Below are 25488 nucleotides of genomic sequence, written 5' to 3'. Positions count from 1 at the left end.
TCATGACACACCAACAATCAAAAAAGGTTTGCAACATTATACAACAGTCTGTAAAACTGAGTTAAGAAAGACTGGAATTAAAGTATAGGTAAATTTGAGAAACCGGCGAGATACACTGTTTGTTATGAAATGCTCTTAACATCCCGATAGCAATGAATATCGATTCTTAAGTGCTTTGACAAAAAATCCCTACAAACATTTAATCTGTGGAAGCCGTAGTACTGTAAAAAGCAAGACCAATCATCTGAGCCGGCCCGGCTAAAGTAACTGGATGGCCTACCTGCCTGTCAGCCTTCCATCTGTGCACAAATTTATCTCGTGCCCTCATTGGTCATGTGCGCGTTCGTGTGTGTTGGAGGAGGGGCTCTGTAAGGAAGTAGCAGATTTCTTCCGGCTGTGTATTTTCAAATTCGAGCGCACTCTAGCTGGTTTCTCCGAAATTACCTACCCCACCTTTAATGTTTGTTGGATATCCAACCTGAAACTAACTTCACCGCGGCACACCTGTTGGATACTGTATAATTACGTAATGTGATTATTGGATCTAAGAGCGATTTTTCTGTGGCTCAGTCAATCAAACAACACGTATAAACTACACACGTGTCTTGAATGCAGTTTATAAGCGTTTATGTAAAGGTAAAGATAAAGTAAACAATGTAGGCTATAATGAATGTAACACTTACCTGTGTTCCCTCCAATTCCCAGGGTGTGCGAAGAAAAGCCCCCCGGGGAAACTAGAAACCTGTATATTGTTCCGGGGGGGGGGGGGGGTGAAACAATAGGGTGCAACATAAATGGGTCATTCTACAGAAAAGGTGGAATCTGGGTGATACAAATCTGCTGAAATATATTCCTTCTAAAAACATCTAAAACCTGTTAAATAGCAATAACTAACTCTTACCTTGATGAATCCACAACAAGTAGGTTAAGAGAGAGCTTAAAGTTTTTTTAGTTTTTTTATACTTTATACAAAGCTTATTTGTATAGGAATGTCACTGAGTAGGCCTAACACCAGTGACGGTAACACCAGTGACAATTTGGAGAAAACACTACCATTTTAACAAAATGGCTGCAATGTGTCAGACCAAATATGGCTACAGTCAATATCAAAATCGTTTAACTCTTCAATACAATACATTTTCCCATTCAAATGTTCACCCCTAGGGCTATGCAATGAGTAACACTAATGACAGACTTGAAAGACGCATGTAACATTTTAAGATAAAATGACACCTTTAACAAACAAAGTAAGAAGTATCTGACTTTCCTTTTGTCTTTGTCCACTGCACTGCCTCAAATGATCTCTCTTGTTACAGTAGGCACTTCAGAGACAGTACATTATTTCAAAATAAAAGCGTTTTGTGTAGCAGTAACACCAATGACGTAATTTTGGGTGACTGACATTTATTTTATATTATTAATAATAATTTGCATTTTTCTTACCATTTCAGTGTTATATTTAATGCTTGTAATGTTATGTAAATATAAATTAGATTTATTTATTGAAAAAAAAATCTTTTAAATTAAAAATATTTTCATTTCATTTCAAACCTTTATTTATACAGATAAATCCCATTGAGATCATTGATCTCTTTTTCAAGGGAGACCTGCTCAAGTAGTTCCACATGAAACATAAAAACATAAATAGAACAACAAAAGGACATCATACAGCATCATTTACATAATTATCCACATAAACAGGTACCAATAGCTTCCGATTGACTAGCATCCAACCGAGCTTTAAAAACATTTAGTGGCACCAGATTGTTCAGTTTCCATTTAATTTGCAGACTATTCCAAGACAGAGGAACTGCACATCTAAAAGCTGTCTTCCCTAAGACAGTCCTAGCAGTTGGCACATTTAATAAAACCACAGCATTCGATCTCAGGCAGTAGCCACTTACAATTTTCCGTGAGATCAGGGAGCAGATATAAGCCTGAGCCTCCGTACAATTAGTGAAAGCAAACCAGCCCTTGCATACAACACACACCTACACACTGTACAACACGCACCGACACTGTACCACACACACCTACAGCTCCTAAAGCATAATCAGGCTACAGCCGTTGTGTATTTTATTATGTGAAGCACTAAATGTTCTTAGAAAAATATCGACTCTTTGTAGATATCTACTAAACTAAAGCAAATAAAGAGAGTAGGTCTGTTATACTGAGTGATATATATTTTACACACTGCTCTGCTTTCTGCACGGGCCTCACAGCTGTTCTCACTGTAAACATCGCGTTGCGATGAGAGCAGTTTCTAAAATACTAGGCTTGTTTGAGACAAGCAAGACCTGCGCAGTTGCGATCAACGTCTTGCTAGTGCGTTGCATGATGGTTAGTCATTTTGTCCGACTTGCTATGGAGGCTCGCCCACATGAGACTTTGAAATCTCGCGGGACAAAGACGCCCGCAGCCTTGAGAGCGAGGCGAGGCGAGTTGGCGCAGTTGCTCTCCACGAGCTGCGGAAGCGAAATGCTTGCTGGGAAACGGCTCGCTGGTATCTCGAGCTGAGCGCTCATTGGTGGTTTTTACCACGTGCTGCTGATGAAACTCTCCAATTGGCTGGCAAAAGTTTGTTGTTGTTTTGTGTCAGTTTTACGTCGCCACATCCATTCCCATTTTTCATCATTGTTCCACAATGTTTATCATCATGAAATTAATATCTATATATTTTATACTATACTGCTTACCGTTTTCATACTTTATATATCTTAGCATATTCATACACACTGTTCATACTGCTCACAGGCTGATATCTAGTGTATTCATACCCCACTGTTTATTCATCATTCAATTCATTCTATATGTTATTCTGTAGATTGTGTACATTACTTTCCACTTCACTGCTTGTTGCACCTGGTTAGAAGCTAAACTGCATTTCGTTCTCTCAGTACCTGTACTATGTGCAATAACAATAAAGTTTAATCTAATCTTGAGCAGGAACAAATGTATTTACTTAGTACATATCTGACATTAACGATTAAACACATTTGTGCATTCTTTATAAATGCAAACCGAGTCAAGCCGACTCCGGAGGTGGCGGTATGCACCTTAAAGTTGTTTGCAATCCGCCAAAAAACCGAGAGAAGAAGAAGAAGATGAAGAAGCCGTCTCCGAGCTGTCCGACTTCAGGCGAGCTTTTTGAGACCTCCCCCGGCTGCGATCGGCTACTCTCGTCTACTTTCGAGGCGAGCCGCAATGTGTCTCAAACAAGCCTACTATCCAGGGGATGCATGCAGAGCTGTCATTGGCTGAGATAAGTCCGGCCGTGCGTCACGCCTCCACCGTTCCCGGAAATGCATCCGCGGAGGAGCCGTGGAGGAACCATCAGTGTATCCTCGGTTATAGCTCCTCCAGAGAGCCTCCTCGACGCTCGATCCTCGGTGTGCATTTAGAGAAATGAGACGTCCTTCAAAATGGCGCGCTGAAATTCATTTCCGGGTCACTACCGGAGGACCGAGGAGTCGAGGAGTTGAGGAGGGGAAATTTGAGTATTGAGAAGCCTCTAGAATATCCTCGTGTCTTTTATTTTGAAATGTGTTCTTTAACTTCCGGTCCACCGGACTGCTTTTCTTCATTCGTCAAAACAAAACGGAATTTGAATGAAATTGTTATCAAAAACCAAAACCGGACAGTTTTTTTTAATTAGGTCTTCTTGTTATCCGTTTTTTTATTCATAAAACGGCTTTGGTTCCCCGTTTTTTTGTTTTTGATTTAAAACTAAAAAAGGCTGGTATTTTCGTTTTTTGGTTCAAAGGAAAAATCAAACTAACAAAACGTACACGGACCTTTTTTCAATTAGGGTTTCTCGTTTTCCGTCTTTTGATTCAGACAATAACAATGGGAAAAAGGCTTTGGTTTTCCGTTTTAAATAAACAACGAAAACACGGAAAAAGGCTGGTATTTCCGTTTTTTGGTTTAAACGAAAAATCAAACTGACAAAAGGTACACGGACCCTGTTAATGTACGCAATCAGACACTATCTGTCTCTGCGCTTGACCACAATGGTCCCCGCCAAAATGTCATACACAGTCCTGTTGTGATGGAAGTAGAGGAGGGTGATGAAGACGGGAAAGAGGAAGGCGTTGGAGAAGTTCTTATTAACTGCCCGCAGTGCAGAGCTGTGAAAGGAACAAGACAAAGATTCAGAATCCCCACAGAGATGCTCTACAGAGACATTGGTTTGTGATTTTAGACACGACAGTGGATTAAAACTTTGGCCACTCACGCAGAGAAGGAGACACGAGAGGACGGGACTACACGCACTCGGTTGGGTCGGACCAAAGTGGAGTTGTCACACGTCACCACGCACAGGCCCAGCAGGAACTTCCCTGGCGTGGCACCACCAGCTCCCCAAATACAGATGGTCTGATTGGAAAAGAAGGACACCATTAATACATTTAAAACAGGATGCATCTTTATGTGAGATATTGTTAAAAACCACAAAGGCGCTAATACAATAAACTGTACAGCAGTAAAGTGCTGAAGGTATTAATGAATGATATCATGCTGCAGAGGAAAAATGCTAGAAATATATTTTCAGGTCGACACAAACGAACCCTGCCAGATGGCATTCATCTGAGCTGAGGTGTCTTAATGTCCCAAGGCGGGCTCCCACCTGGGAAAACAAGCCACTGATGCAGAGTCGAACAAGAGACGTGAGACATGACTTCATCTCAGGCAACTATGCGCACAACGTTGCATCACTGTGCTCTGTCGGAGATAGTGTGGTGTTGTAAAGGCTGGGGCAGGCTCTTCTCATTAAACAAGAGCATGTTTGAGCTGGGAGGGAGCTCATACTGAATGAGGATTGGTAGTGTGTCATATATCAATATTCCAATTACTGTATAGAGACTATTCTGCACTGTTTCTATTATATTTGTATTTTATTTACTTGCACTATTTTATCTGTGTTATTGTGTTGCACTGTTGGAGGAGCCTGTGACCTAAGATTTCCATTGTCATAACTACACTGTGCACACATGACAATAAAAGCCTTGAAACTTGAAACATTAAAAAGACATTGGTTATAAATACTTAAGTAAGTACCATTAAAGACCACCAACAGATTTTTTAACATTCACTTTCCCTCCCTGTATAATTGAAAGATGTTACCACATTTACAAAAATATGTATGTGTATTTAATTTGGGGCATAAATCAACACTTATCAGTAATGGTGATACGACATCTTCTATCTAAACTACAAAACACTGAACACTTTCACTAACGAGTTCAAATGTCCATGCATTCTCAGATGTGAACTTTCCTGCTTGGCATTTTTCATCTAGCTTAAATATTTGTGCATGTTACATCCATATCACCATGTGATCATATGACTCACCTCATAGAAGCACACCAGCAGCCTGTAGACCAGAGCTACACAAATCATCTTATTCAGGTCATCCATGGACGTGTTCTCATCGATCTCCTCCACAATGAAGTAAGTAATGAACTTGGTAATGCCCCTTTAAACACAAGAGAAAGTATGCAGTAGTAGTGAGGATGGATCACCTGTGGAATGTTGAAACACCTTGGCACCAAAGCATGGATGCAAAATGTGTACTTTGCATAACTGAACCACAGCTACACTACAGTCTGGTTAGTCGAGTTTAGTTGTTGTTTATTTGTTCAACCTTTGAGTTGAAAAGGTCTGTTTACCCTGAACAGAGCATAACAGTTCCACTCACTTCATCCCACTCATATGCATGATCCACAGCACAATGGTGGCCTTCACACAAAACAGGATAAAGAAATCCATAGTCTCAGCCAGGAACCTCTGGAGAGGAGAGGGGATGATGTACTCCCGTCCTGTATGAAGAACATACAAAAACATAAGCATCGTATATACAGACGCATATGACTAGATCTCGAGAATGAGTCTAATGAGAAAGACTTGGGAAAGACTTTAAGCTCGTTTACTTAGTAATTAAGCCTGCTTCCCACAGACTCATGACCGAGCTTGCACACTACTGGAGTCTGAACAGCTTTTCGGCTGACGTAGGCCTTTCACTACCACAGAAATCTCACGGACAAACATGATCCATACCTGGCTGAGGAGGACTTCCATTCTGCTGCTGGGCTGTCCGGGCATCAGCGGCTGTCTGCTCCGTGTGGGCACCAGCTGGGTGGGGGTAGGATGCGGGGAAATTGAGGGGATATGGGTAACTGTACCGGTTTAGCGTGTCAAAGCCTAGCTGCGCACCGGCGGATGTTGAAGCAGTTGTACCCGGTGTCTGAGGGCATGTCCCCGGAGGAGGGAAGGGGAAGGCAGACAGAGACACCCAGCTTTGCCAATTGGAATAACCGCAGTGATACTGCCACATCCACTGCTGCAATTTTGCGCAGTATTCCGTTGTTGCGGTGCTCGGAGGCTGCTTCGCGTCACTTTCAGGGCCGTCAAGGCGGTTTTCACCCGCTGTAGTAGTCTCAAGCATGCCTGTCCCACTTCACAGCCTCGCCTTATTTGACAGAAAGAGATCTTTAAAAAAAATCGTCTTTACGCCGTCAGGTAGTATCTTCTTAGCTCCTCGCATTAGCTCCCAGCTGGTTACAAATACAGCAGCGCTAGCTAAGAGTGTTTGTAAATACAGGGATTTCCGGGACCGCTCAACGATGCCTGTTACTCTGCAGATTGGTTTCCTTGTTTAACATTTCAGTCAGTTAAAATAAACAACAACGAATCCTTTAAAATTAAAAATGTCTACCTTGTCTGTGCAGCAGATATTAGCAATATACGATAATCGTGTGATATTTCGCAATAACAACCCCCCTCTGTCAAAAATGGTATAATCCATTTAAAGAGGCCTCCTGTATATTTCACTGGGCCCATCTTTTACTTTTTAGCTCGTTGTAATCATAGACTGTATATATAAATGGACGTAGGGTCCGTGACGTCACCCATAGGATTCTGCAGAGTTGCCGTGAAGCCCTTAGTAGGCGGAGTCGGCCACTAACGGCTCGACGGTGACGTCAGAGTCTAACTCCCGCCTTCTCCAGCCTGCTCCAAATAAGGGCAATAAGAGGCGGTGCTGAGGCGGAGCCGAGGCGGGACAGGGCGGGACCTGCTGCCACCGAGCGTGACGTTCCAGACCTAGCTCAGGCTAAGAAGCTAAGCTAACATGCTCTCAGTATTAAGCTAACAACCTATGCTAACAACCCAGCTTGCGGTCACTGCTCCTCGTTCCCGGCATATTCTGAAGGTAAGATACCCTGTAACTTTACAAAACTTGTCCTTTTGATTTAAATGTTCTTGAACCTACACTATACAATTGTTTTTTAAGTGCTTCACCGTTTTTCAAATATAAATGTCATTTAACTAAACTTTGTAAACTAGCAGCGATATGGCCAGTGTTGCGTGAATTAAATGTGATTAATGAAATATGACTGTAGAAAAAGAAAGGTGCTTTTATATTGATTTAATTTTTTTTAATTTATTTCAGCATTAAGAAAAAAGAAGATTGCAACCTCCTCCACGCCAAACTGCACAACCTGTAAATTGATGGTCCTGGCTTACTTTACATGACTTCAGATGGTTGACATTACACACAAACATACTATACATATACATGTGTGCACAATTGTAGATAAACAGCACACAGTATATAAATATATATATATATATATATAAACTGTGTGCTGTTAATCCAGTGGTTCTCAATCTTTTTCTGTCATTCCCCACTTTGAACAGGTGGGCCTTTTCAAGCCCCACCTGTTCCTCATCGTTCCAATAAAATGGTAGGCCAAGCTTAAAATTGTCAAATGTATCGTTCTATAACAGGGGTCTCCAACCTTTTTTAGGATGAGGGCTACTTTCAAAAAATAAAACAAGTCGTGAGCTACTTTTACTCCTCTTTTTAGTTTTTTTGCAGTGTATATATTTAGCACATTTTAACATTATTATATGCTACCTTTAACTTTTGAGTGCTGTTTGGGTCTGTGGGACCCGTTTTCAGTGTTTACTAAAATAAAATGTATGCAATTTAATTATTTTAACCTGCTTTATTTGGTGGTGGACGTCACCTCCTCTAGGGGGGTCCTCACCTCCTCTAGGGGGGTCCGGGGGCATGCACCCCCAGGAAGATTTTTTTAAATGTTGAAGTTAAATGCATCAATCTGGTGCACTTTGAGCTAGGGCTGCTCAATTAATCGTATTTTAATCGCAATTACGATTTTGGCTTGCAACTATTATGAAAACAACATAATCGAAATAAAACGATTTTATTTATTTTTTAAATAGGTTTTTCAGTTGAATTATACTTAAAGTTCAGGGTAATCAACTGTTAAAAACATACTTTTCAAATTATTTTCTTCAATAAATTGATGTTTTTCAAAGTAAATAGTTAATCGTTTTTAATAATCGTGATAACAATTATTGACCCAAATAATCGAGATTATGATTTTTGCCATAATCGAGCAGCCCTACTTTGAGCCCAACATGAATTTATGGATACAGCTCTCAACACTCAGATGAAAGGGAGCTGTATACTTTTCAATAATCCAAACATCTTTAGAATATGATCACAACAAATCATTTAAACTTGTTTATTCTTATCTTATGTTACCTAGTTAGCATTCTTTCTTTTTATGTATGCATATTTGACTAATCCCTCCCCTTTTAAACTTTTTACTGTCCTATAGTACACATTGGAATGATTTCTTACTTTATTTTTTACAACTTTATTAAATAGATAAAGGTGTGCTCTCTCTCTTGCTCTCTCGCTGCACATTGCTTTTCTTCCCGACTGCAACGCTGTTGTGTGTGTCTGTTGCCCCTTTCACACCAGCGCCTTTTCAGCTCCGGCTCGGAGCTAGAGCCTGAAAAGCGCCGGGTTTTCCAGTTCACACCGGAGCTGCGCCGGCTCTTAGCTCCGGAATCCGCTTCATTTCCAGCTCCAAAAAATTGTCGGTCCAGAGGCAAGAGCTTTGGAGCTAAGAGGTGACGTCGCTTACGTCTCTCTTACGTCGAGGCGTGCAGGAAACTAAACCCACCTCCCATGGGTCGACTGTCATGCCTGCCTACAAGCAGTAGTGCCTATAAACACACTTTATAAAGTCAGGCAACACTAACCAGGCTTCGTGTGATTCTGTTTATTTGTGCCTTACTTTGACCATCCGTTCACTGTTATCGATCATTGTGGAGAGAGGCAGACGTGTTGTTTTGTATTATTGCAGCTATCGGATGCAAGTAGTCAGTTTAGCTTCGGTTGCTATGCCAACATCACCCGTTTTATACCAGAGAAACTTTCATAACAGCGTTGTGATACCAAACGGTGTCAATTCAGACTGACACACATTCACTTAGGCTAAGGGGAACTGGGGATATGCATCAGGTGCTTGTGTGAGTCGGACAGTGAATACTTTAGAGCGGCCGCTGCAGTGTGAGCTAACCGGGAGCTAACGGGAGAATAAACTCCCGTGGAAGAGCAGCCAATACTGCAGCGGTCGGTAAATGCTGCAGAAACACATTAATAAACAATGAACCACGGCACTCTGGAGAAAAGCATAAGGTTGGAGAAGTCGTTATTCAATTTATTCTGGCTTCGTGTGATTAAAAGCAACACGATCATCGACCCGACGCAGTTGTTGTTGTTGTTGTGAGCTGCCGTTGGGGGGCAAATCAGCGATATAAACGGTGACGTCATGACGCAGCAAGGGCAGCTCTGGGGCGCCAGTGGGCGGTGTGTACAGAGCGGGAGCTGAAAAGGGAAATCGGAGCTGAACCAGAAAAGCTCCCGCTCGGAGCTAGAAACTGAAAAGCGCTGGTGTGAAAGCCGCATGTGAGAGCCTTTCACGTGTGTATGAGAGATTTTTACCAGTGGCGAGCCTGTCTGAGGGCCTAAGATATTCTACAAAATAATATTTAAAAACATTAAAACAAATTATATTTTTCTTTATATATTTTTTTTAAATATGTTTTTAGTAATATTTGTCATTAGTTTTACCAAAAATAACTTGATTAAATTGTATTTAAAATAACATTTCCAAAGAAATAAATCCTTTGAATCTGCCTATTCAGTTTCTGTTTGAATGTGAAGGGTTAAATGAAAGAAGCTCCTCTCTGCGAGTCTGTGAAGACAGGAGCTGATTGGACGTCCAGCTATGATTTCACAGAGGGCCAGCTATAGTAACTGAACGAGAGAGTGATGTCAAATGACAGTACACTTGAACAATCATATCTTCCCTCTAAATGGGTGGGCTTTATTATCGCGGACTTTATGACAAGTTCCGCCCGCTGTGAAACGTTTCTTGTTTCCATAGCAACAACAACTGTCAACAGCATAAACTCGCCTTCAAAATAAAAGCATGCCAAATTACACTTAAGACATACAACTGCAACGAAAGTAACAAACACAATGCAATATCCTTTTCAATTTCAAAGAACACAAATTGGGTTATCTACAGGTGTTGTTTTGTGTGGTAGAGGGTCGCTTTCATTGATGCGTTTTGCACCCCGGGCGGGCCGTTGTTTTTTTAGTGTGAAAAAAAAAAAAAAAAGTATTTTTTTTTTAATAATTGTATTTTTTTTTCGCGACCCACCGATCACATCTCTGCGCCCCACACTTTGAGAAACGCTGTGTTAATCTGTTTTTTGAGGTTTTGCTCTCTTGTTACTTTTAACCATACAGGTGTGATTTCATAGTTATTTTGTATGTTATTGTCAAAGGAACAAAATGAGCAACCCTGTATACTTAATTTGATATTCCTCATTATCTGAAGCATTTGTTACTCTCATTTATTTCCCTCCCATAGTGACTGTATGGATAATCGGAGACAGCTATGTCCGGCGTGGAGCCCAGAGAGCTATAGAGACCATCGGCAGCAACCTTGGCCTCGACCTGAGGGTGTGCTGGTTCGGTTGGGGTGGACTGCGCTGGAGAGGTGTCCTCCCTTTCTTTTCCTACTCCCTGCGAGGAAGAGCAGTCCCGGATGTCCTCCTCATCCACTGTGGCGGCAATGACTTGGGGGATGTGCCCAGTGTTCAGTTGCTGAACCAGATGAAGGAGGACCTGCACCAGCTTCACCATCGGCACCCTGGCATGAAGATCATGCTCTCCCAGAGGCGCCGGTGGAGGGCTGGTGCAAATCCTGTCAAAATTGACAAGGCCCGGAAGTTTGTTAACAGTGTGATTGCTTCTTTTGTTCATAGCCTAAATGGTGTCATTGTTGACCACTCCAACATTAGACATGACAGTCCTGGGCTGTTTTTGCGAGATGGAGAAATGATTTTTTTTTTTAAGTCACCAGCCAATTGCCTGAAAGACCACCCCCAAAGACTGTGAACTGCTAACATGTCAGTATCACTGTCTTTGGATTTGGCCTTTAGAGTATGTATTCTAAGGCCCTTGCTAAGCCCAGACTGTCATGGCTGATGTTGAGTTAGATATTACATCTGTAGCCATAACACTGTTAACATGGCTGCTCTTCCTCTTCCCCACATCCCACCCCCCCCTCTTCCCCCAATGGACTCTGTAGCTCTCCAGGCCCATGCTGGGCATGGCTGTCTTTCAAACCTTTTATTTTGTATTTGTTATGATGTTTTTTGTTATTTTATTTGTTAAAATAATTATGTATTTATGTAAATATTGAAAATAAATTACATTCATATTTTCACTTCTTTTGTCTACTGCTTACTGAAAATGTTAGCTATCACATCCAAATTGGACTATCAAATGAAAGGATAAGCTTACCATATAATACAGAAAACATTACACATTAAGGCTCAAATCTCTTCCCAAGCCGGAGCAGTCTGAAAAGAGTCCCAAGTTTAAAAACACAAAATCTTGACAATGAATACTACGCTGTCATTTATCAGTGACAATGCAAACAGGAAGGTCTCCCCTAGTCCCATGTATTTTGGCATAAAATATGTCATAAGCATACCATAGACTGTAATTATGAAGTGCAATACCCACAATCCCAACAGGGTTGCAACGTCACAGAAGATAATACCTTTTAGAGAGTTTCTAAATTGTTCAGTATGCAGATAAATATTTGTTTTACAATACAAACATTTTTCGCCATAAATGCTCCCACATGTTGTGAGCATCAACTTTAAATCTTTTGTCAACAAATAAAAAACATCTTAATTTCCTTTACGACAACATTTTGTTTACAACACCACTACAGTACATTAACAATAAGCATAGGAAAATGATAAATGTCAACATTTAAGATTGTGCTTTTACTCTTTATTTAATCAGATCTATTTCACATTGAAAGTTACATCTTGCATTTTATGAAAAGTAAAGGTTTTGAATCATTTTATGACTTAAGTACACTAGAAAATAAATTAAAGATGTGCAACACCTGTATCAGTAATTAAAATGATATAACTTATGTACAGGGTTGGGAGGGCTACTTGCCAAAAACACAACCAGTAACTTCATGTGAGTATCAAGATATAAAAGTAATGTAACCTGATAACTTTATTTTTGTTTTGGATTACCTCAATATCAAATGCAATGCAAATAAACACAGGAGAGAAGAAATATGAATATGATGTGTTTACTGAAATGTATAATAATACCATAAAGCAGATTCAGGCAGTAGGTACAGATTCACAATTAAAGTATTAGCCTACAGAACAGTACCGCTTCCAGAGAAGAGATACCATTTGATAATTTTACAACAAGCACTATATGCTCTTTTTAGGTTTTGAATAAGATTGTAATCCTGAGTTTCCCTATTATTAGAAAAGTAAAACTAATCCGATTACATCTTTTCCTATGTATCTAAGGATTACACTTCCCTTTTTCTCTATACGATCTTGATTCATGTTAGATGTAATCCATTACTGCCTAAGCCAATACAAGTCATCACTTTTGGAAAATTGTCTCAAGTTATAAATGATGCCTTCAATCTCTTTCATGTGGAGAAGACATCCCATTGGCCGAGGCGTTGCAACTTCCCTCAAGCGTCCTACATGAAAGAAAGATCACATGTTAGAAATGTGTGCACAAACTATTCAGTACTTGGTTTAAAGCCCAAGTGTGAGAGTGAACAGAGGCGGAGTCTGTTTGTTGGCTGCTGCTACCCAAACCAACATCCTCCTCACAAGCATTGGCTGTTGGAATGTCATTACGCTCCACATGTGGAACAACAAAGGCTTCTTCAGGCGTGCCTTGTATCATAATGATATTGCTCTGATCAGCAGCAAGACTGTTTTCACCACAACCATGGTCTCCATCTGCAACCTCCTCCTTGCTGTTAACAGTCGAACTAGGAGTGTCACTTACCTCGTCATTGCTACTCACCTGCTTCTCCTTCCAGGCTGTTGTTCTTTGGTGAAATACAAAATGGTGGGCACTGCAGTGTTTTTCAGGCATCTCCTTCCCTAATAAAAATAATAAACAAAAACACATAAAATAACTTTTTGAGGTATTCAACTTTCTTTTGAATAATGTTGTTTTAAATGTAAGAGTGCATTATAAAAGACAATAGAGGGCCAACATGTTAACTATGCAGTTAATCTATTCAACAATTACGTGTTTCCAAGATTCAGATTCAAAGGATTTATGTCATAGCACATAGGCTACAGTGTAGGAATGGCAATGCAAATCATCTGTCCCGAGCTCCCCCAACAATGCAACAGTTATATAAGACATAAAACAATAAAAGAAATTCAAAATTAAATTAAGAATAATAAATTAGTGCAGGCAGAAATCTATATATACGTAAATATAATAAGACATATGCAAGAACAGAATGTAAAGATAAATATTGTATAGTAAAATTAAATTAAATCTTTTTTTTTTTATAGTGATAGCTGTTAAGATAAATAAGTTATAAGATGACAACAGATGAAAGAATGTTGCTATTAAAATAATGTAAAAAAAGGTAATATAATTCATCTGTTTTTAACATAGAGTATGTGGGGGAAATGGCAATTCTCTATCTATGATAAAGAGTCTTTGCATAAATTGAAGAGAAATGTGATGGTTTGCAAAAAAAAATCGATTTCTATGTTTCTATACTTAACTGGGAAAATCTTAATTTGGCCTTTAATCAAAAGAACATTACTCATCACTGATGTGCAAGCTGTGCCATAACAATTATTTAGCATTGTATGATGTATAACATGTATTTAACTAGTAACAACAATTTACACTCACAAATGGAACCAAGTTATTATTATTTTTAAAAAGGATCTGTACCCATGAGTCCGTGCTGAAGGGATGACTCTCAAAGTGTGCACTGCACAGGCGAGAAGAAACGTTGGGGGTCCATGTATTCCTCCGGATCTTCAGCACCCACTGGTCCAGCCTGTCTGGATCACCTAAAGGAAACCTTTATTCAAAAATACATGAAAACCGACCCAAAGACAACAGGAGGGTTAATGCCATATTCACTTAATAGCGCATGAACAACTTTTACAAATATTTCTATATAGTCTGTGTTGGTAAATGTAATCTGGGTTGCACATTTCCTGCTGAAATACATGCCTACCAAGTTACTGCGTGGCACTTTGGTTTTGATAAAACAGTGTAGTTCCACTATATAAGCGTTACATTCATAATCAAATAAGACAATATGCAAGATAAATAGCTATTTGTTGTTATTCTTAATGCTTGTCATTCACACGTTAATAAAATAAAATAAGTACCGATACATAGCAGAACAATTGTGGCTTTGTTCAACATCATTTATTTAACTAATACTATAGCGGGCTGCAGGCGAACCAATTCCGCGTTTCGCTGCATTCCTTGATCTCCAGTTATAACGCCGGTGTTGCAGTATAACGTGAGTCATGACAACTGGCGACATTCTATTATTTTCGTCATAGGAATCCGGGGCATTGAGGACCCATTGTTGACTTACCATGTCGATCGCCTCGTTTGTCGTTTACGTTCATCTTTTGCTATATCTGCCTTCCTAAGATCACTTTGATGCACATTCAGTACTCGTATGTGAGGTTGTGGGTGAGAGGTGGATATCGTGACGCTTACAGGGAGGTATCGAACATTACAAAGTAGATGACTGTGTGGATGCCTGTTCAAAATATTGCAAACTTGAATAAATCATTTAAATTATATATTTGTGTCCGACTTTCATTTGTACATCTTTCTTAATGTGATGTATAGTAGCTCTCATAGCGGTCCATACCTTCAGACAGCCTAAAAGTAAAACACAAGTAGTTTATTCACAGCCCGAACGCTCATCGAGATGACTGGATCACTCATGACAGGTTGTGATCAGCTCCGATTAAATTGTGATATCAATGCTGTAGCTATTCTCCAGGGAGCACGTTTTTTTATGAAATACCTGTATCCCTCTCATCACAACAAGACTCTACACTGTGCAGGAAAAACAATTACATACATGAAAATAACCTTGATGCATGGGAATGAATGGGTAAGAAGTTGTATTTATTTCCTGACCAACATTTGGCTGGAAGACTGGGATACACTCTGGATTGGTTACCTCTACATCACTGGGTGAACACTCTCTATAACAGATATTATAAATGTTTACTTTAATTCACCAAACTTGCATGTCTTTGCATTATGGGAGGACACTGGAGCAGTTGAAGAAACTTCTGAGCATGGACTCTAAACAGAAAGGAAAACAGCTAAGATCTAAAACTATACATTGCTTGCTTAATGAAATGTAAACAACTTCATTACTGCTTACTCTGGATGAGTGATGTAAAATGTTTGTCAATATTCTAACATGTCTTTTTTCTGTTTATTTTAACATCGAGTGCACTGGGTGCACTATGTGGTACCACACGTACTGTGTTGGGGATTCCTCTGTCAATGCAGATTTCTTTTGTAAAGGCTGCACTTCTTAGACTTAGACACACACACACACACACACACACACACACACACACACACACACACACACACACACACACACACACACACACACACACACACACACACACACACACACACACACACACACACACACACACACACACACACACACACACACACACACACACACACACACACACACACACACACACACACACACACACACACACACACACAGTTTATTATTTCTGTTGGCAAAATCCTGAATGTCCTCTTCCAATATGAGAGTAACATGATAACAAAGGTATCCCAGCTGTAGCTGTGAACATGACAGGATGTGTGATAACCTAGAAGAGCATCAGGACTGTTTGAGGCATATGATAGCTATGTGATTAACATGATGATTCAGCCTCTATGGAGATAGACATATGACAAGCATGCTCATTTCTGACGTGGAGCTAATCTGAAGTAAACATTGAATACTGCTTTCTATTCCTCCATCTTGTGACTGTGTGACTGCCTCTCTTGGATATCAGCATGTGAAGGACACTGTTCAGGAACTAGTTGATGCTCTGCATGTGATGACTACTTCCATTCTGGAGAGGATCACAGATACATGGATCCTGAGGTTGAAGCTCAAGCCGGTGACCAGTGAGATTGTTCTAACAATTTCCAATAAATGTTATTCTGAAACATAACTATCACTGTTGTCTTTCCTTCTATAAATGAAGCCAAAAATATGTCAAGCTGGCGCTTAGCCCTCCAAAAAGTGCATGGTTGCAACTTAGACAGTTAAGCATTTTATATCAGTGGGTCCTCATGGTGCAACACGGAAGGCAGACAGAATTGCAGACACAGGTGTCACATGAACTTTAAATGTTCTGGAAAGTTCCTTATACAGCTTTAGCCTTTTGTATCTCATGAAGTCCCTAGGTGACACACACTGAACAGTCTGGTGGGTTATGGTCCTTGTCATTTGCTTTTGTGTTCCCATAACAACATGTCCAAGATGTCCATGTGCCAGGCTAACACATGTGACAGAACTAGCTACATTTGGAAAGGTTTTTTGTTGCTAAAGTTAACATTCAAGTCATTTAAGAATAAAAATGCTTACATGACATGTCATTTGTTAAACATTAAGCTGTCTTGGGCTCTTTTCTGATTCTGAGTACATATAACCTGTTGTAGAAACATTTATTGATGAAATTGATATGAAACTAATGGCATAAATATTGCTGTGACACTGATGTCACATCGGGACATTAACCCTAAACATTCACAGTAAACCCGGAGTGACGTAGATGCACAATTACAAATATGATTATGATCTGCTCAGTTAATTTAGCTGATTCAATTATATTTAGTTAACATATTCTTTATTATTCAATTCAAAGTATGTTCAAACACATGTAAACCAAAAAAATCATCCTCATTAATGAAGTTATAAATAAGAGTTACTTTACCATTAAAGCCCAATGTGACATATATGTCACATTTCAGATATTTGACACTGGGGGGGTTACTTGTCAGAAATGTGTTGTCTATTTAGTCTAAATGACCTTCCCCTTAATTTCCCCAAAAGTAGAAATGGGTCCGGGTTCTTAAGGGTTAAACGTATAGGCTTAAAGGCATAATATAACTACTGTATTATATGTATTCAACTTGTGCCCCGCTGGACTTACGTTTCTGTGGTTGACCGTTACTGTGACATATCAGTATAGCCACGGAAGATAGTTTGTGTGTTTCATTCCCATGCATCAAGGTTATTTTCATGTATATAATTGTTTTTCCTGCACAGTGTAGAGTCTTGTTGTGATGAGAGGGATACAGGTATTTCATAAAAAAAACGTGCTCCCTGGAGAATAGATACAGCATTGATATCACAATTTAATCGGAGCTGATCACAACTTGTCATGAGTGATCCAGTCATCTCGATGCTGCTTTCGGGCTGTGAATAAACGACTTGTGTTTTACTTTTAGGCTGTCTGAAGGTATGGACCTCTATCAGAGCTACTATACATCACATTAAGAACGATGTACAAATGAAAGTCGGACACAAATATATAATTTAAATGATTTATTCAAGTTTGCAATATTTTGAATAGGCATCCACACAGTCACCTACTTTGTAATGTTCGATACCTCCCTGTAAGCGTCACGATATCCACCTCTCACCCACAACCTCACATACGAGTACTGAATGTGCATCAAAGTGATCTTAGGAAGGCAGATATAGCAAAAGATGAACGTAAACGACAAACGAGGTGATCGACATGGTAAGTCAACAATGGGTCCTCAATGTACACGCCCCGGATTCCTATGACGAAAATAATAGAATGTCGCCAGTTGTCATGACTCAAATTATACTGCAACACCGGGCTCCGCCGCTGGCCGAAGCTAACGGAGCCGCAAAGGGCTAGCTACGGCTCCGGTTAGCTTCGGCGGCGGACTCCGGCGGCCACCACTGGGATAATTGGGTCCCCTTTTAACATTTGCTCCCATTTAGCATTATGGGAGTGATAGCCATAGACTATAAAAGTCTTACCCAAGGCTGAATCATAAACTAAACTGTATATATATACACATGTATAAAGGGTTACGTCCTTAGCTGGCTAATAAGCTACATAACAAGCTAAGCTAACAAGCACACAAACACCTGCTAACGGGGTTAACATGTATAATATTATCATTTTACTCACCGAAAAAAGCTGAGAGTAGACTTCTTGGAAGTTCTGTTAGTACATTGAAGCGCACAGCACGACATCTTAATTGTCTGGTATATCACCACGAACATGGCTAAAGCTAAAGGGTCAAGGTACTATGACTAACTAACGTTGTAGCCTCTATGGTTGTAGCCTAGCAGAGTGGACAAGTTGCTGTTAGCTGACAGTGAGGCATGTACGTGTCTATCAACGTGACCACGCCCTAATTAATGCAACAATGTTAAGACCTAATATAAATAAAAGGGTCGTGTTAGAAAACAATTCACTCACAGATCCATAATCATGAAGGTGGAATCTAACTATATCGATAATAAAAATGTATGGAGCCAGGGACAGAAATATGTTTTTTTCTGCTGTAAAGTTGGGCATTTTAACATGGGGGTCTATGGAAATTGCTCCTTTCTGCAGCCATCGCCTATCGGCCAATATATGAACTGCAGTGTGTGGCACTTCCGTATTGGCTTCCCGGCTGTTCCCCAGAGTTTGCCGCTTGGGTTGTAATAAAGTACTTTTTATTACACCATTTTCTTTTGAAAAAGTGTTCCTATTACTGCTTCATTTTGGTAACAGGGTCATTTTTTTCATAGTAATAAATAATAATAAATAGTTGATTTACCTACTTTTTAATGTTCTATTCTATAAAGGACATATCTAATTTGATAAAAAACATTTTGGTCAGGCTCAGGCACCTACATCTTTATATATATAGATATATTAATATAGTACCGCTGTGATTCAGCTGCACTTATCGGGGGTGCCATTCCTATACAAATGCATGCCATTACTTTAAGTAATATACGTATAATCCTAGTGTACATAATATACTAGATAATATACCCATCAGTGTTTCCTTAGGATTTTATGCAACAGTTTGTGTTGTGCCTATAGATCTATGGTGGTGATAATTTATGATATTATAAAAACATTATTATAATGTTATAATAGTAATAAAATAATATAACAATAAATAATATAATATTAATATAATATTAACAAATGTTTATAAGTAAACAATACTTATATGTCCACCCTGTTAGGATGTTGTCCAACCTGTTAGTTGAATAAGCCTAACAGGGTGGACACTAACAGGGTGGACATTTTGAGCAAAAGTTAGCCTTTACCCTGCCTGTGTTATATATTATATCACTTTTTAAAATAATAAAATTCGATGAATATCCTTCATACTTAGCAGTGGCGACTGGTCATTAGGAGCAGGTGGGGCACACATTATTATTAAAATAATGATTACAACAAAATGCAAAAAATAAATTAAAAAATATATAAAATATATTTTAAGATCATGTTTAATCATCTGATTCGTCTGTACATTGCTGTTTTAGTCTGTGCTCTTCTAATTAGTGTCTACAGTGTGCCTATTGAGCTGTTTAGAGCCATGTGGGACAAAACCTGATCCTGCCCCTCCCTCTGACTGTCTAAGACTCTAAGTGAACGGTGACTGCAAAAACTACACTGCGCATGCTCAGAGTATTTTCCTATTTAATGTGTGTGGCAAAAAATAATGACCATAGGGGCAAAGTGCTGCCATCCCCACCATACGTCATCTCACATAATTCAGAGCTGATTGGCTGTAAGTACGTGTGTCGCGAAAAGTGTGGTGTGTGAATAGGAGGAGAGAGAGCGGGGCTGCAGTCGGATAGTTTAAAAATCAGCTCCTAAATTCTAACCCTATCGTCTATTCCTTGACCTCTGAGTGAAACGTCACGGGGTTAAGGGATAGTGGATAGGAGAATTCAAAAGGACTTAGGAGAAGAGACTGCGGTACTTTAGAGAATCCGAATGCACTTTCACTATCCGATGTGTTTATGATGCGCCAGCGGACGTCATTGTGTGCGTCTGCTGCTGTGGGGAAACTATGGAAACCACAGTTTTCTATACAGCGAACTACAACATAAATGTTTAATAAGAACGAGGGACTACTGTAAACTCATCTAGAGACTCTGCACCGTGCTCTGATGCTGCTGCTTTGCTTTATGAACGTGGACAACAGAGAAACATATTCTTCATGACCAAAGTTGGAATTGAAATAAAAAAGGAAAGTGAAACTTATGCTCGTCACCCTCTCCCTCCGGTCCACATTAATACAAATGATCCCAATACGTATGATTGTATGAACTAAAGATCTTAAAATCAATACAAATGTATTTATTATAAACGTTAGTCCATAACATCTATCACTGTATATCACCATTCAAACATCTTTTAAAAGTTGAACAAACCCCACACAGCTCAGTAAAGACTGAAATGTTGACTTTATTTGATAATTTCAGTAAAAACTAACGTTCATATTTCTCTTTTTGATTATAATACTGATGAACGTTCAGAACAAAGCACTTTGGCAACTTACCACCTATGTTTTAAAATGCTTAATAAGCACCGTAACTTTCATGATATAATTTCTCGGTCATAATCGGTTGTTTCCGTGAACGGCCGACTGTTGAGTGACGGCAAATGCTGCGGCTGCAAGGCATTGTGGGGCAGCATTTTCGCTTCTCCTGTCGGTTAGGGAGGTCCAGTGGTTCCTAAGCTAAAGGAGGTTATAAAGGAAGTTTGAAACCTCCTTTCCTATCATTCTCATCATTTTCGAGAATTCGAACGGCACTTATCATGGCTGCCACTGAGGGACTTCCGGGTCATTTCACTCCTTTAGGAATGTTCCTAAGCTAAATGGACTATTCGACTTCAGCCCTGCAGTGAGGCGTCCTAAAACCAGGAAGTAAGCTGCGCATGGCTTCCCTCCACAAAAAAGCAACGAGATTTTTCCATAGGATTTTAGAAAATAGCTCAAAATAAGATCTGTGGGAAACGTAGCTGTTAGATAAATGTACGTTTTGTTCAGCCGGATAATATCCACATGTCTACCCTACTTTTATCATTTTCGAATCAAAAATCTATTGATTAGATTAAATTTATGATAGACTTTTGAAACTACAAGAAGATAAGGAGGACTTTAACAAAAAAGTAATAGAGATTTTTGTCCAGAAGGATAGGCACATGGACTTAATCTTCAAGTCAAGGTAAGACTGCAATTTTATTGAAAATGGGATCTTACTAAGAGAGAACAATTCAATATTTAAATGATAAGATTACATTTTTTTGGGTATCCTTCTGTAGAACTGTCTGTTTAAAATGAATTGAAGCATCAGACAAAAAAAGCTTTTGAAAATAATATTATATTGTTAGATTGTCGAACCTCAGATTGAGGAGGAACAATGCGGATTCCGTCCTGGTCGTGGAACGACGGATCAGCTTTTTACTCTCGCAAGGATCCTGGAGGGGGCCTGGGAGTACGCTTATCCGGTCTACATGTGTTTTGTAGACTTGGAGAAGGCGTATGACCGAGTTCCCAGGGAGTTACTGTGGGAGGTGCTGCGGGAGTATGGGGTGAGGGGGTCTCTACTCAGGGCCATCCAATCTCTGTACTCCCAAAGCGAGAGCTGTGTCCGGGTCCTCGGCAGTAAGTCGGACCCATTTCCGGTGAGGGTTGGCCTCCGCCAGGGCTGCGCTTTGTCACCAATCCTGTTTGTAATATACATGGATCGGATTTCGAGGCGTAGTCGTGGAGGAGGGGGTCTGCGGTTCGGTGGACTAAGGATTGCACCACTGCTTTTTGCAGATGATGTGGTTCTAATGGCTTCATCGGTCTGCGACCTTCAGCACTCACTGGATCGGTTCGCAACCGAGTGTGAAGCGGCTGGGATGAGGATCAGCACCTCCAAATCTGAGGCCATGGTTCTCAGCCGGAAACCGATGGACTGTCCACTCCAAGTAGGGAATGAGTCCTTACCCCAAGTGAAGGAGTTCAAGTATCTCGGGGTCTTGTTCTCGAGTGAGGGAACAATGGAGCGTGAGATGGGCCGGAGAATCGGAGCGGTACTGCAGTCGCTTTACCGCACCGTTGTGACGAAAAGGGAGCTGAGCCAGAAGGCAAAGCTCTCTGTCTACCGGGCCATTTTCGTTCCTACCCTCACCTACGGTCATGAAGGATGGGTCATGACCGAAAGAACGAGATCGCGGATACAAGCGGCCGAGATGGGTTTCCTCCGCCAGGTGGCTGGTGTCTCCCTTAGGGATAAGGTGAGAAGTTCGGTCATCAGGGAGGGACTCGGAGTTGAGCCGCTCCTCCTTCGCGTCGAAAGAAGCCAGTTGAGGTGGTTCGGGCACCTAGTTAGGATGCCACCTGGGCGCCTCCCTAGGGAGGTGTTCCAGGCACGTCCAGCTGGGAAGAGACCAAGGGATAGACCTAGGACCAGGTGGAGGGATTATATCTCTTCGCTGGCCTGGGAGCGCCTTGGGATCCCTCAGTCAGAGCTGGTTGATGTCGCCAGGGAAAAGAAAGTTTGGGGCTCTCTGCTGGAACTGCTACCCCCGCGACCCGACCACGGATAAGCGGGAGAAGATGGATGGATGGATGGTAAACCTGAAGAGTCAGTGCCAGTGCCTCACCAGCCATGAACCTCTCTGCAGAAGCTTATATATAGACATCTGAGTTTTTTGTGCCCCACCACTTTTGTACATATAGAAACGCCACTGCATACAGGGTACAGTGATGGGTTAATGCTTTAAAGTTTGTCACAAATCTTAGTGCACTGTGATAGGCGGCATCTAACTTGACCAGGCAATTGGCAGGTGCATTCATATACATCAAATCACCATAGTCCAGCACAGGTAAAAAGGTCACAGTGACTAGCCTTTTCCTGGCCTCAAGCGAGAAACAGGACTTGTTCCTGTAGAAGAACCCTAGCCTAACTCTCAGCTTTTTAAGCAGGTTATTGACATGAAGTTTAAAAGTGAGACAATCATCAAGCCAGATACCAAGGTATCTCTGGTGTCTTTTTAGCTTTAGAAAAGAGCATTACCTTGGTTTTCTCAACATTTCAAAGAAGCTTTAGTTCAGAGAGCTGAGTCTGAATAATGTTAAAAACAGCCACTATAGGCTCCACTTCCATGTATGATCAAAGTGACAAGGCAGTTCCTTGAACTTGACATTTTAAATAAATTGCAATTTACGTATAAAACCATTTTTTATTTAGTACCATTGCAAATACAATCTCTATTTATTCAACATATATAATGAATGTGAGTATTAGGTCAACGTCATGTATTTTGGTGTCTGCAAAAGTAAGTGACAGCACTTCCACCTTTTCTGTAGAAGGACCTAAATGCGTCCTATTTTTGGTCGGTAGCTTTGCTGTAATTGTTGTAATGTTGTATGTATTAATTATATAGGTCATTTTTAATTATATGTCTTGTTTATTCATGTGTGACTTGTGTTTTGGTAGTCTATAACACAGGTATTACTATAGCTCCCCTGTTTTTGGTATGGATCTAAGGGGAGGGCTATAAAAAGCTGCTCTTTGTGGCAGTGCAGTGAGTTATTGAGGGCATGGCAGTAGAATGTGCTGGGAGTGACTTCTACATAAGTGTTAATAACTTTAAATAACCATAGTGTGGTGTTTGCTGTATCTCCTGCCTAGTTTTGTTTGTGACCTCCTCCCTGATAAGTTTGACCAAGGAAAGCCATTGTAAATTGTATTGCTAACAAAAGGTGAACTTTTCCACTCTGAAAAAGGACTATTCTCAATTATCTTCCGTGGTTAATAAGCAATTCCAAACCAGATGATCATGTACACATATTATTTCACAGCTCTCTGTGTATATAATGTTGTTCACAGCAGTGTGAGTGTGTTGTCACTCCATCAGCCTGTCTCTCCAATTACTGCTGTTTGTCTATGGTGAGACAACATGAAGGCATTTGGCCTCTCCCGCTGACAACCACCATGAAAGGACAGATAACACACTCCTCCTTTACACAAGACTGGCAGCATCTCTCTCCTTCCATCTTCATCACTTCCTCTCACACACTCTGTTACACTCCTTCACTCTGTCTCTCCATCCCCTTTCTAGCCCTCTACCAAGCTGTCGTTCACTGGCTGCAGAAATCTCTATTACAATCTCTTATCCAGTTATCTACCCTGTCCTTCACTACTCTCTCTTTCGCTCCCCCTCTATCCCTCTCCCTCTTTTATCCACACTGCATATCCTCTTCCCTCCTGAGTGTTAATGAAAAGTTGTGATATGTTTACCATATTGCAGCACAGTTTAGTGGAACACTTCATTTTAGTTTTCATAAGGGTGGCAAGCACACTTACACACACACACACACACACACACACACACACACACACACACACACACACACACACACACACACACACACACACACACACACACACACACACACACACACACACCACACACACACACACACACACACACACACACACACACACACACCACACACACACACACACACACACACACACACACACACACACACACACACACACACACACACACACACACACACACACACACACACACACACTGATAAGTGCACAGAGCCAGTTAATTAGAGCTCGAGGCCCTTCTCTCCTAATTAAAAAGCCCCTGGACACGGGTGTGTCTGCGAGCTGCTTCTAATTAAGCCCCAGCGAGCTGATTTAACTAATTAGCTAAAAGCTTGATGTCGGACACCAAAGCATTCGAGCCCCCGTGGAACACAGGAAGTTACAATGTTCCCACATTGTCCCTGGCAACACTTTCATTTCCTGGGGCATTAATCACCAGAGTAACAACTGTCGCCATAGTTACTTCCATACGGGAATGGAGGGATTGGAGGGGGGGTAAATTGTATCCCTGAAGGTGAGAGGTGTAGACCATACATATGTGAGCTCTGGGGCAATTGGAACAATATGAGTCTGAGTTCACAGCCAGCAGGTAGGAGTGGGAAGGGGTGGTGTGAGAATTGGAAGTGCGTCAACATTTATATTATCAAACAGCTAGCAATAAAGCTGTTATTGTATAACAAACCTCTGTCTGATATATTCATCAATTAATAACCTTAACCTGTCACACATATTGGCTGCGGAAACGTAGGATTTAGTTTAACTTTGGTTTAATGTTCTCTGCTCTGTTCAT

The 25488-nt window shown here is 40.5% G+C and overlaps 2 protein-coding genes across 2 annotated transcripts; both read right to left on the bottom strand.

Annotated features, from left to right (window-relative positions):
* Positions 1-1080: 1080 nt before the first annotated feature.
* On the bottom strand, positions 1081-6856 carry LOC117455172 (protein FAM8A1-like). Its single transcript, XM_034094569.2, has 5 exons — positions 6055-6856; positions 5696-5816; positions 5350-5473; positions 4235-4374; positions 1081-4127 (listed from the first exon to the last, which is right to left on the bottom strand). Exons 1-5 carry the CDS (start codon positions 6440-6442, stop codon positions 3986-3988), a joined length of 915 nt encoding a protein of 304 aa, XP_033950460.1. The 5' UTR covers positions 6443-6856; the 3' UTR covers positions 1081-3985.
* A 5424-nt stretch (positions 6857-12280) lies between these two features.
* On the bottom strand, positions 12281-18594 carry LOC139434786 (THAP domain-containing protein 3-like). Its single transcript, XM_071204740.1, has 4 exons — positions 18466-18594; positions 14162-14294; positions 13262-13341; positions 12281-12926 (listed from the first exon to the last, which is right to left on the bottom strand). The coding sequence occupies exons 1-4, from the start codon at positions 18558-18560 to the stop codon at positions 12863-12865; spliced, it is 372 nt and encodes a 123-aa protein (XP_071060841.1). The 5' UTR covers positions 18561-18594; the 3' UTR covers positions 12281-12862.
* Positions 18595-25488: the final 6894 nt, after the last annotated feature.

The sequence above is a fragment of the Pseudochaenichthys georgianus genome, chromosome 11, assembly GCF_902827115.2.
Source record: "Pseudochaenichthys georgianus chromosome 11, fPseGeo1.2, whole genome shotgun sequence".
Taxonomy (NCBI): Eukaryota; Metazoa; Chordata; class Actinopteri; order Perciformes; family Channichthyidae; genus Pseudochaenichthys; species Pseudochaenichthys georgianus.
Note: the sequence above shows the minus strand (reverse complement) of the source record. Positions and strands in the feature narration are given on the sequence as shown.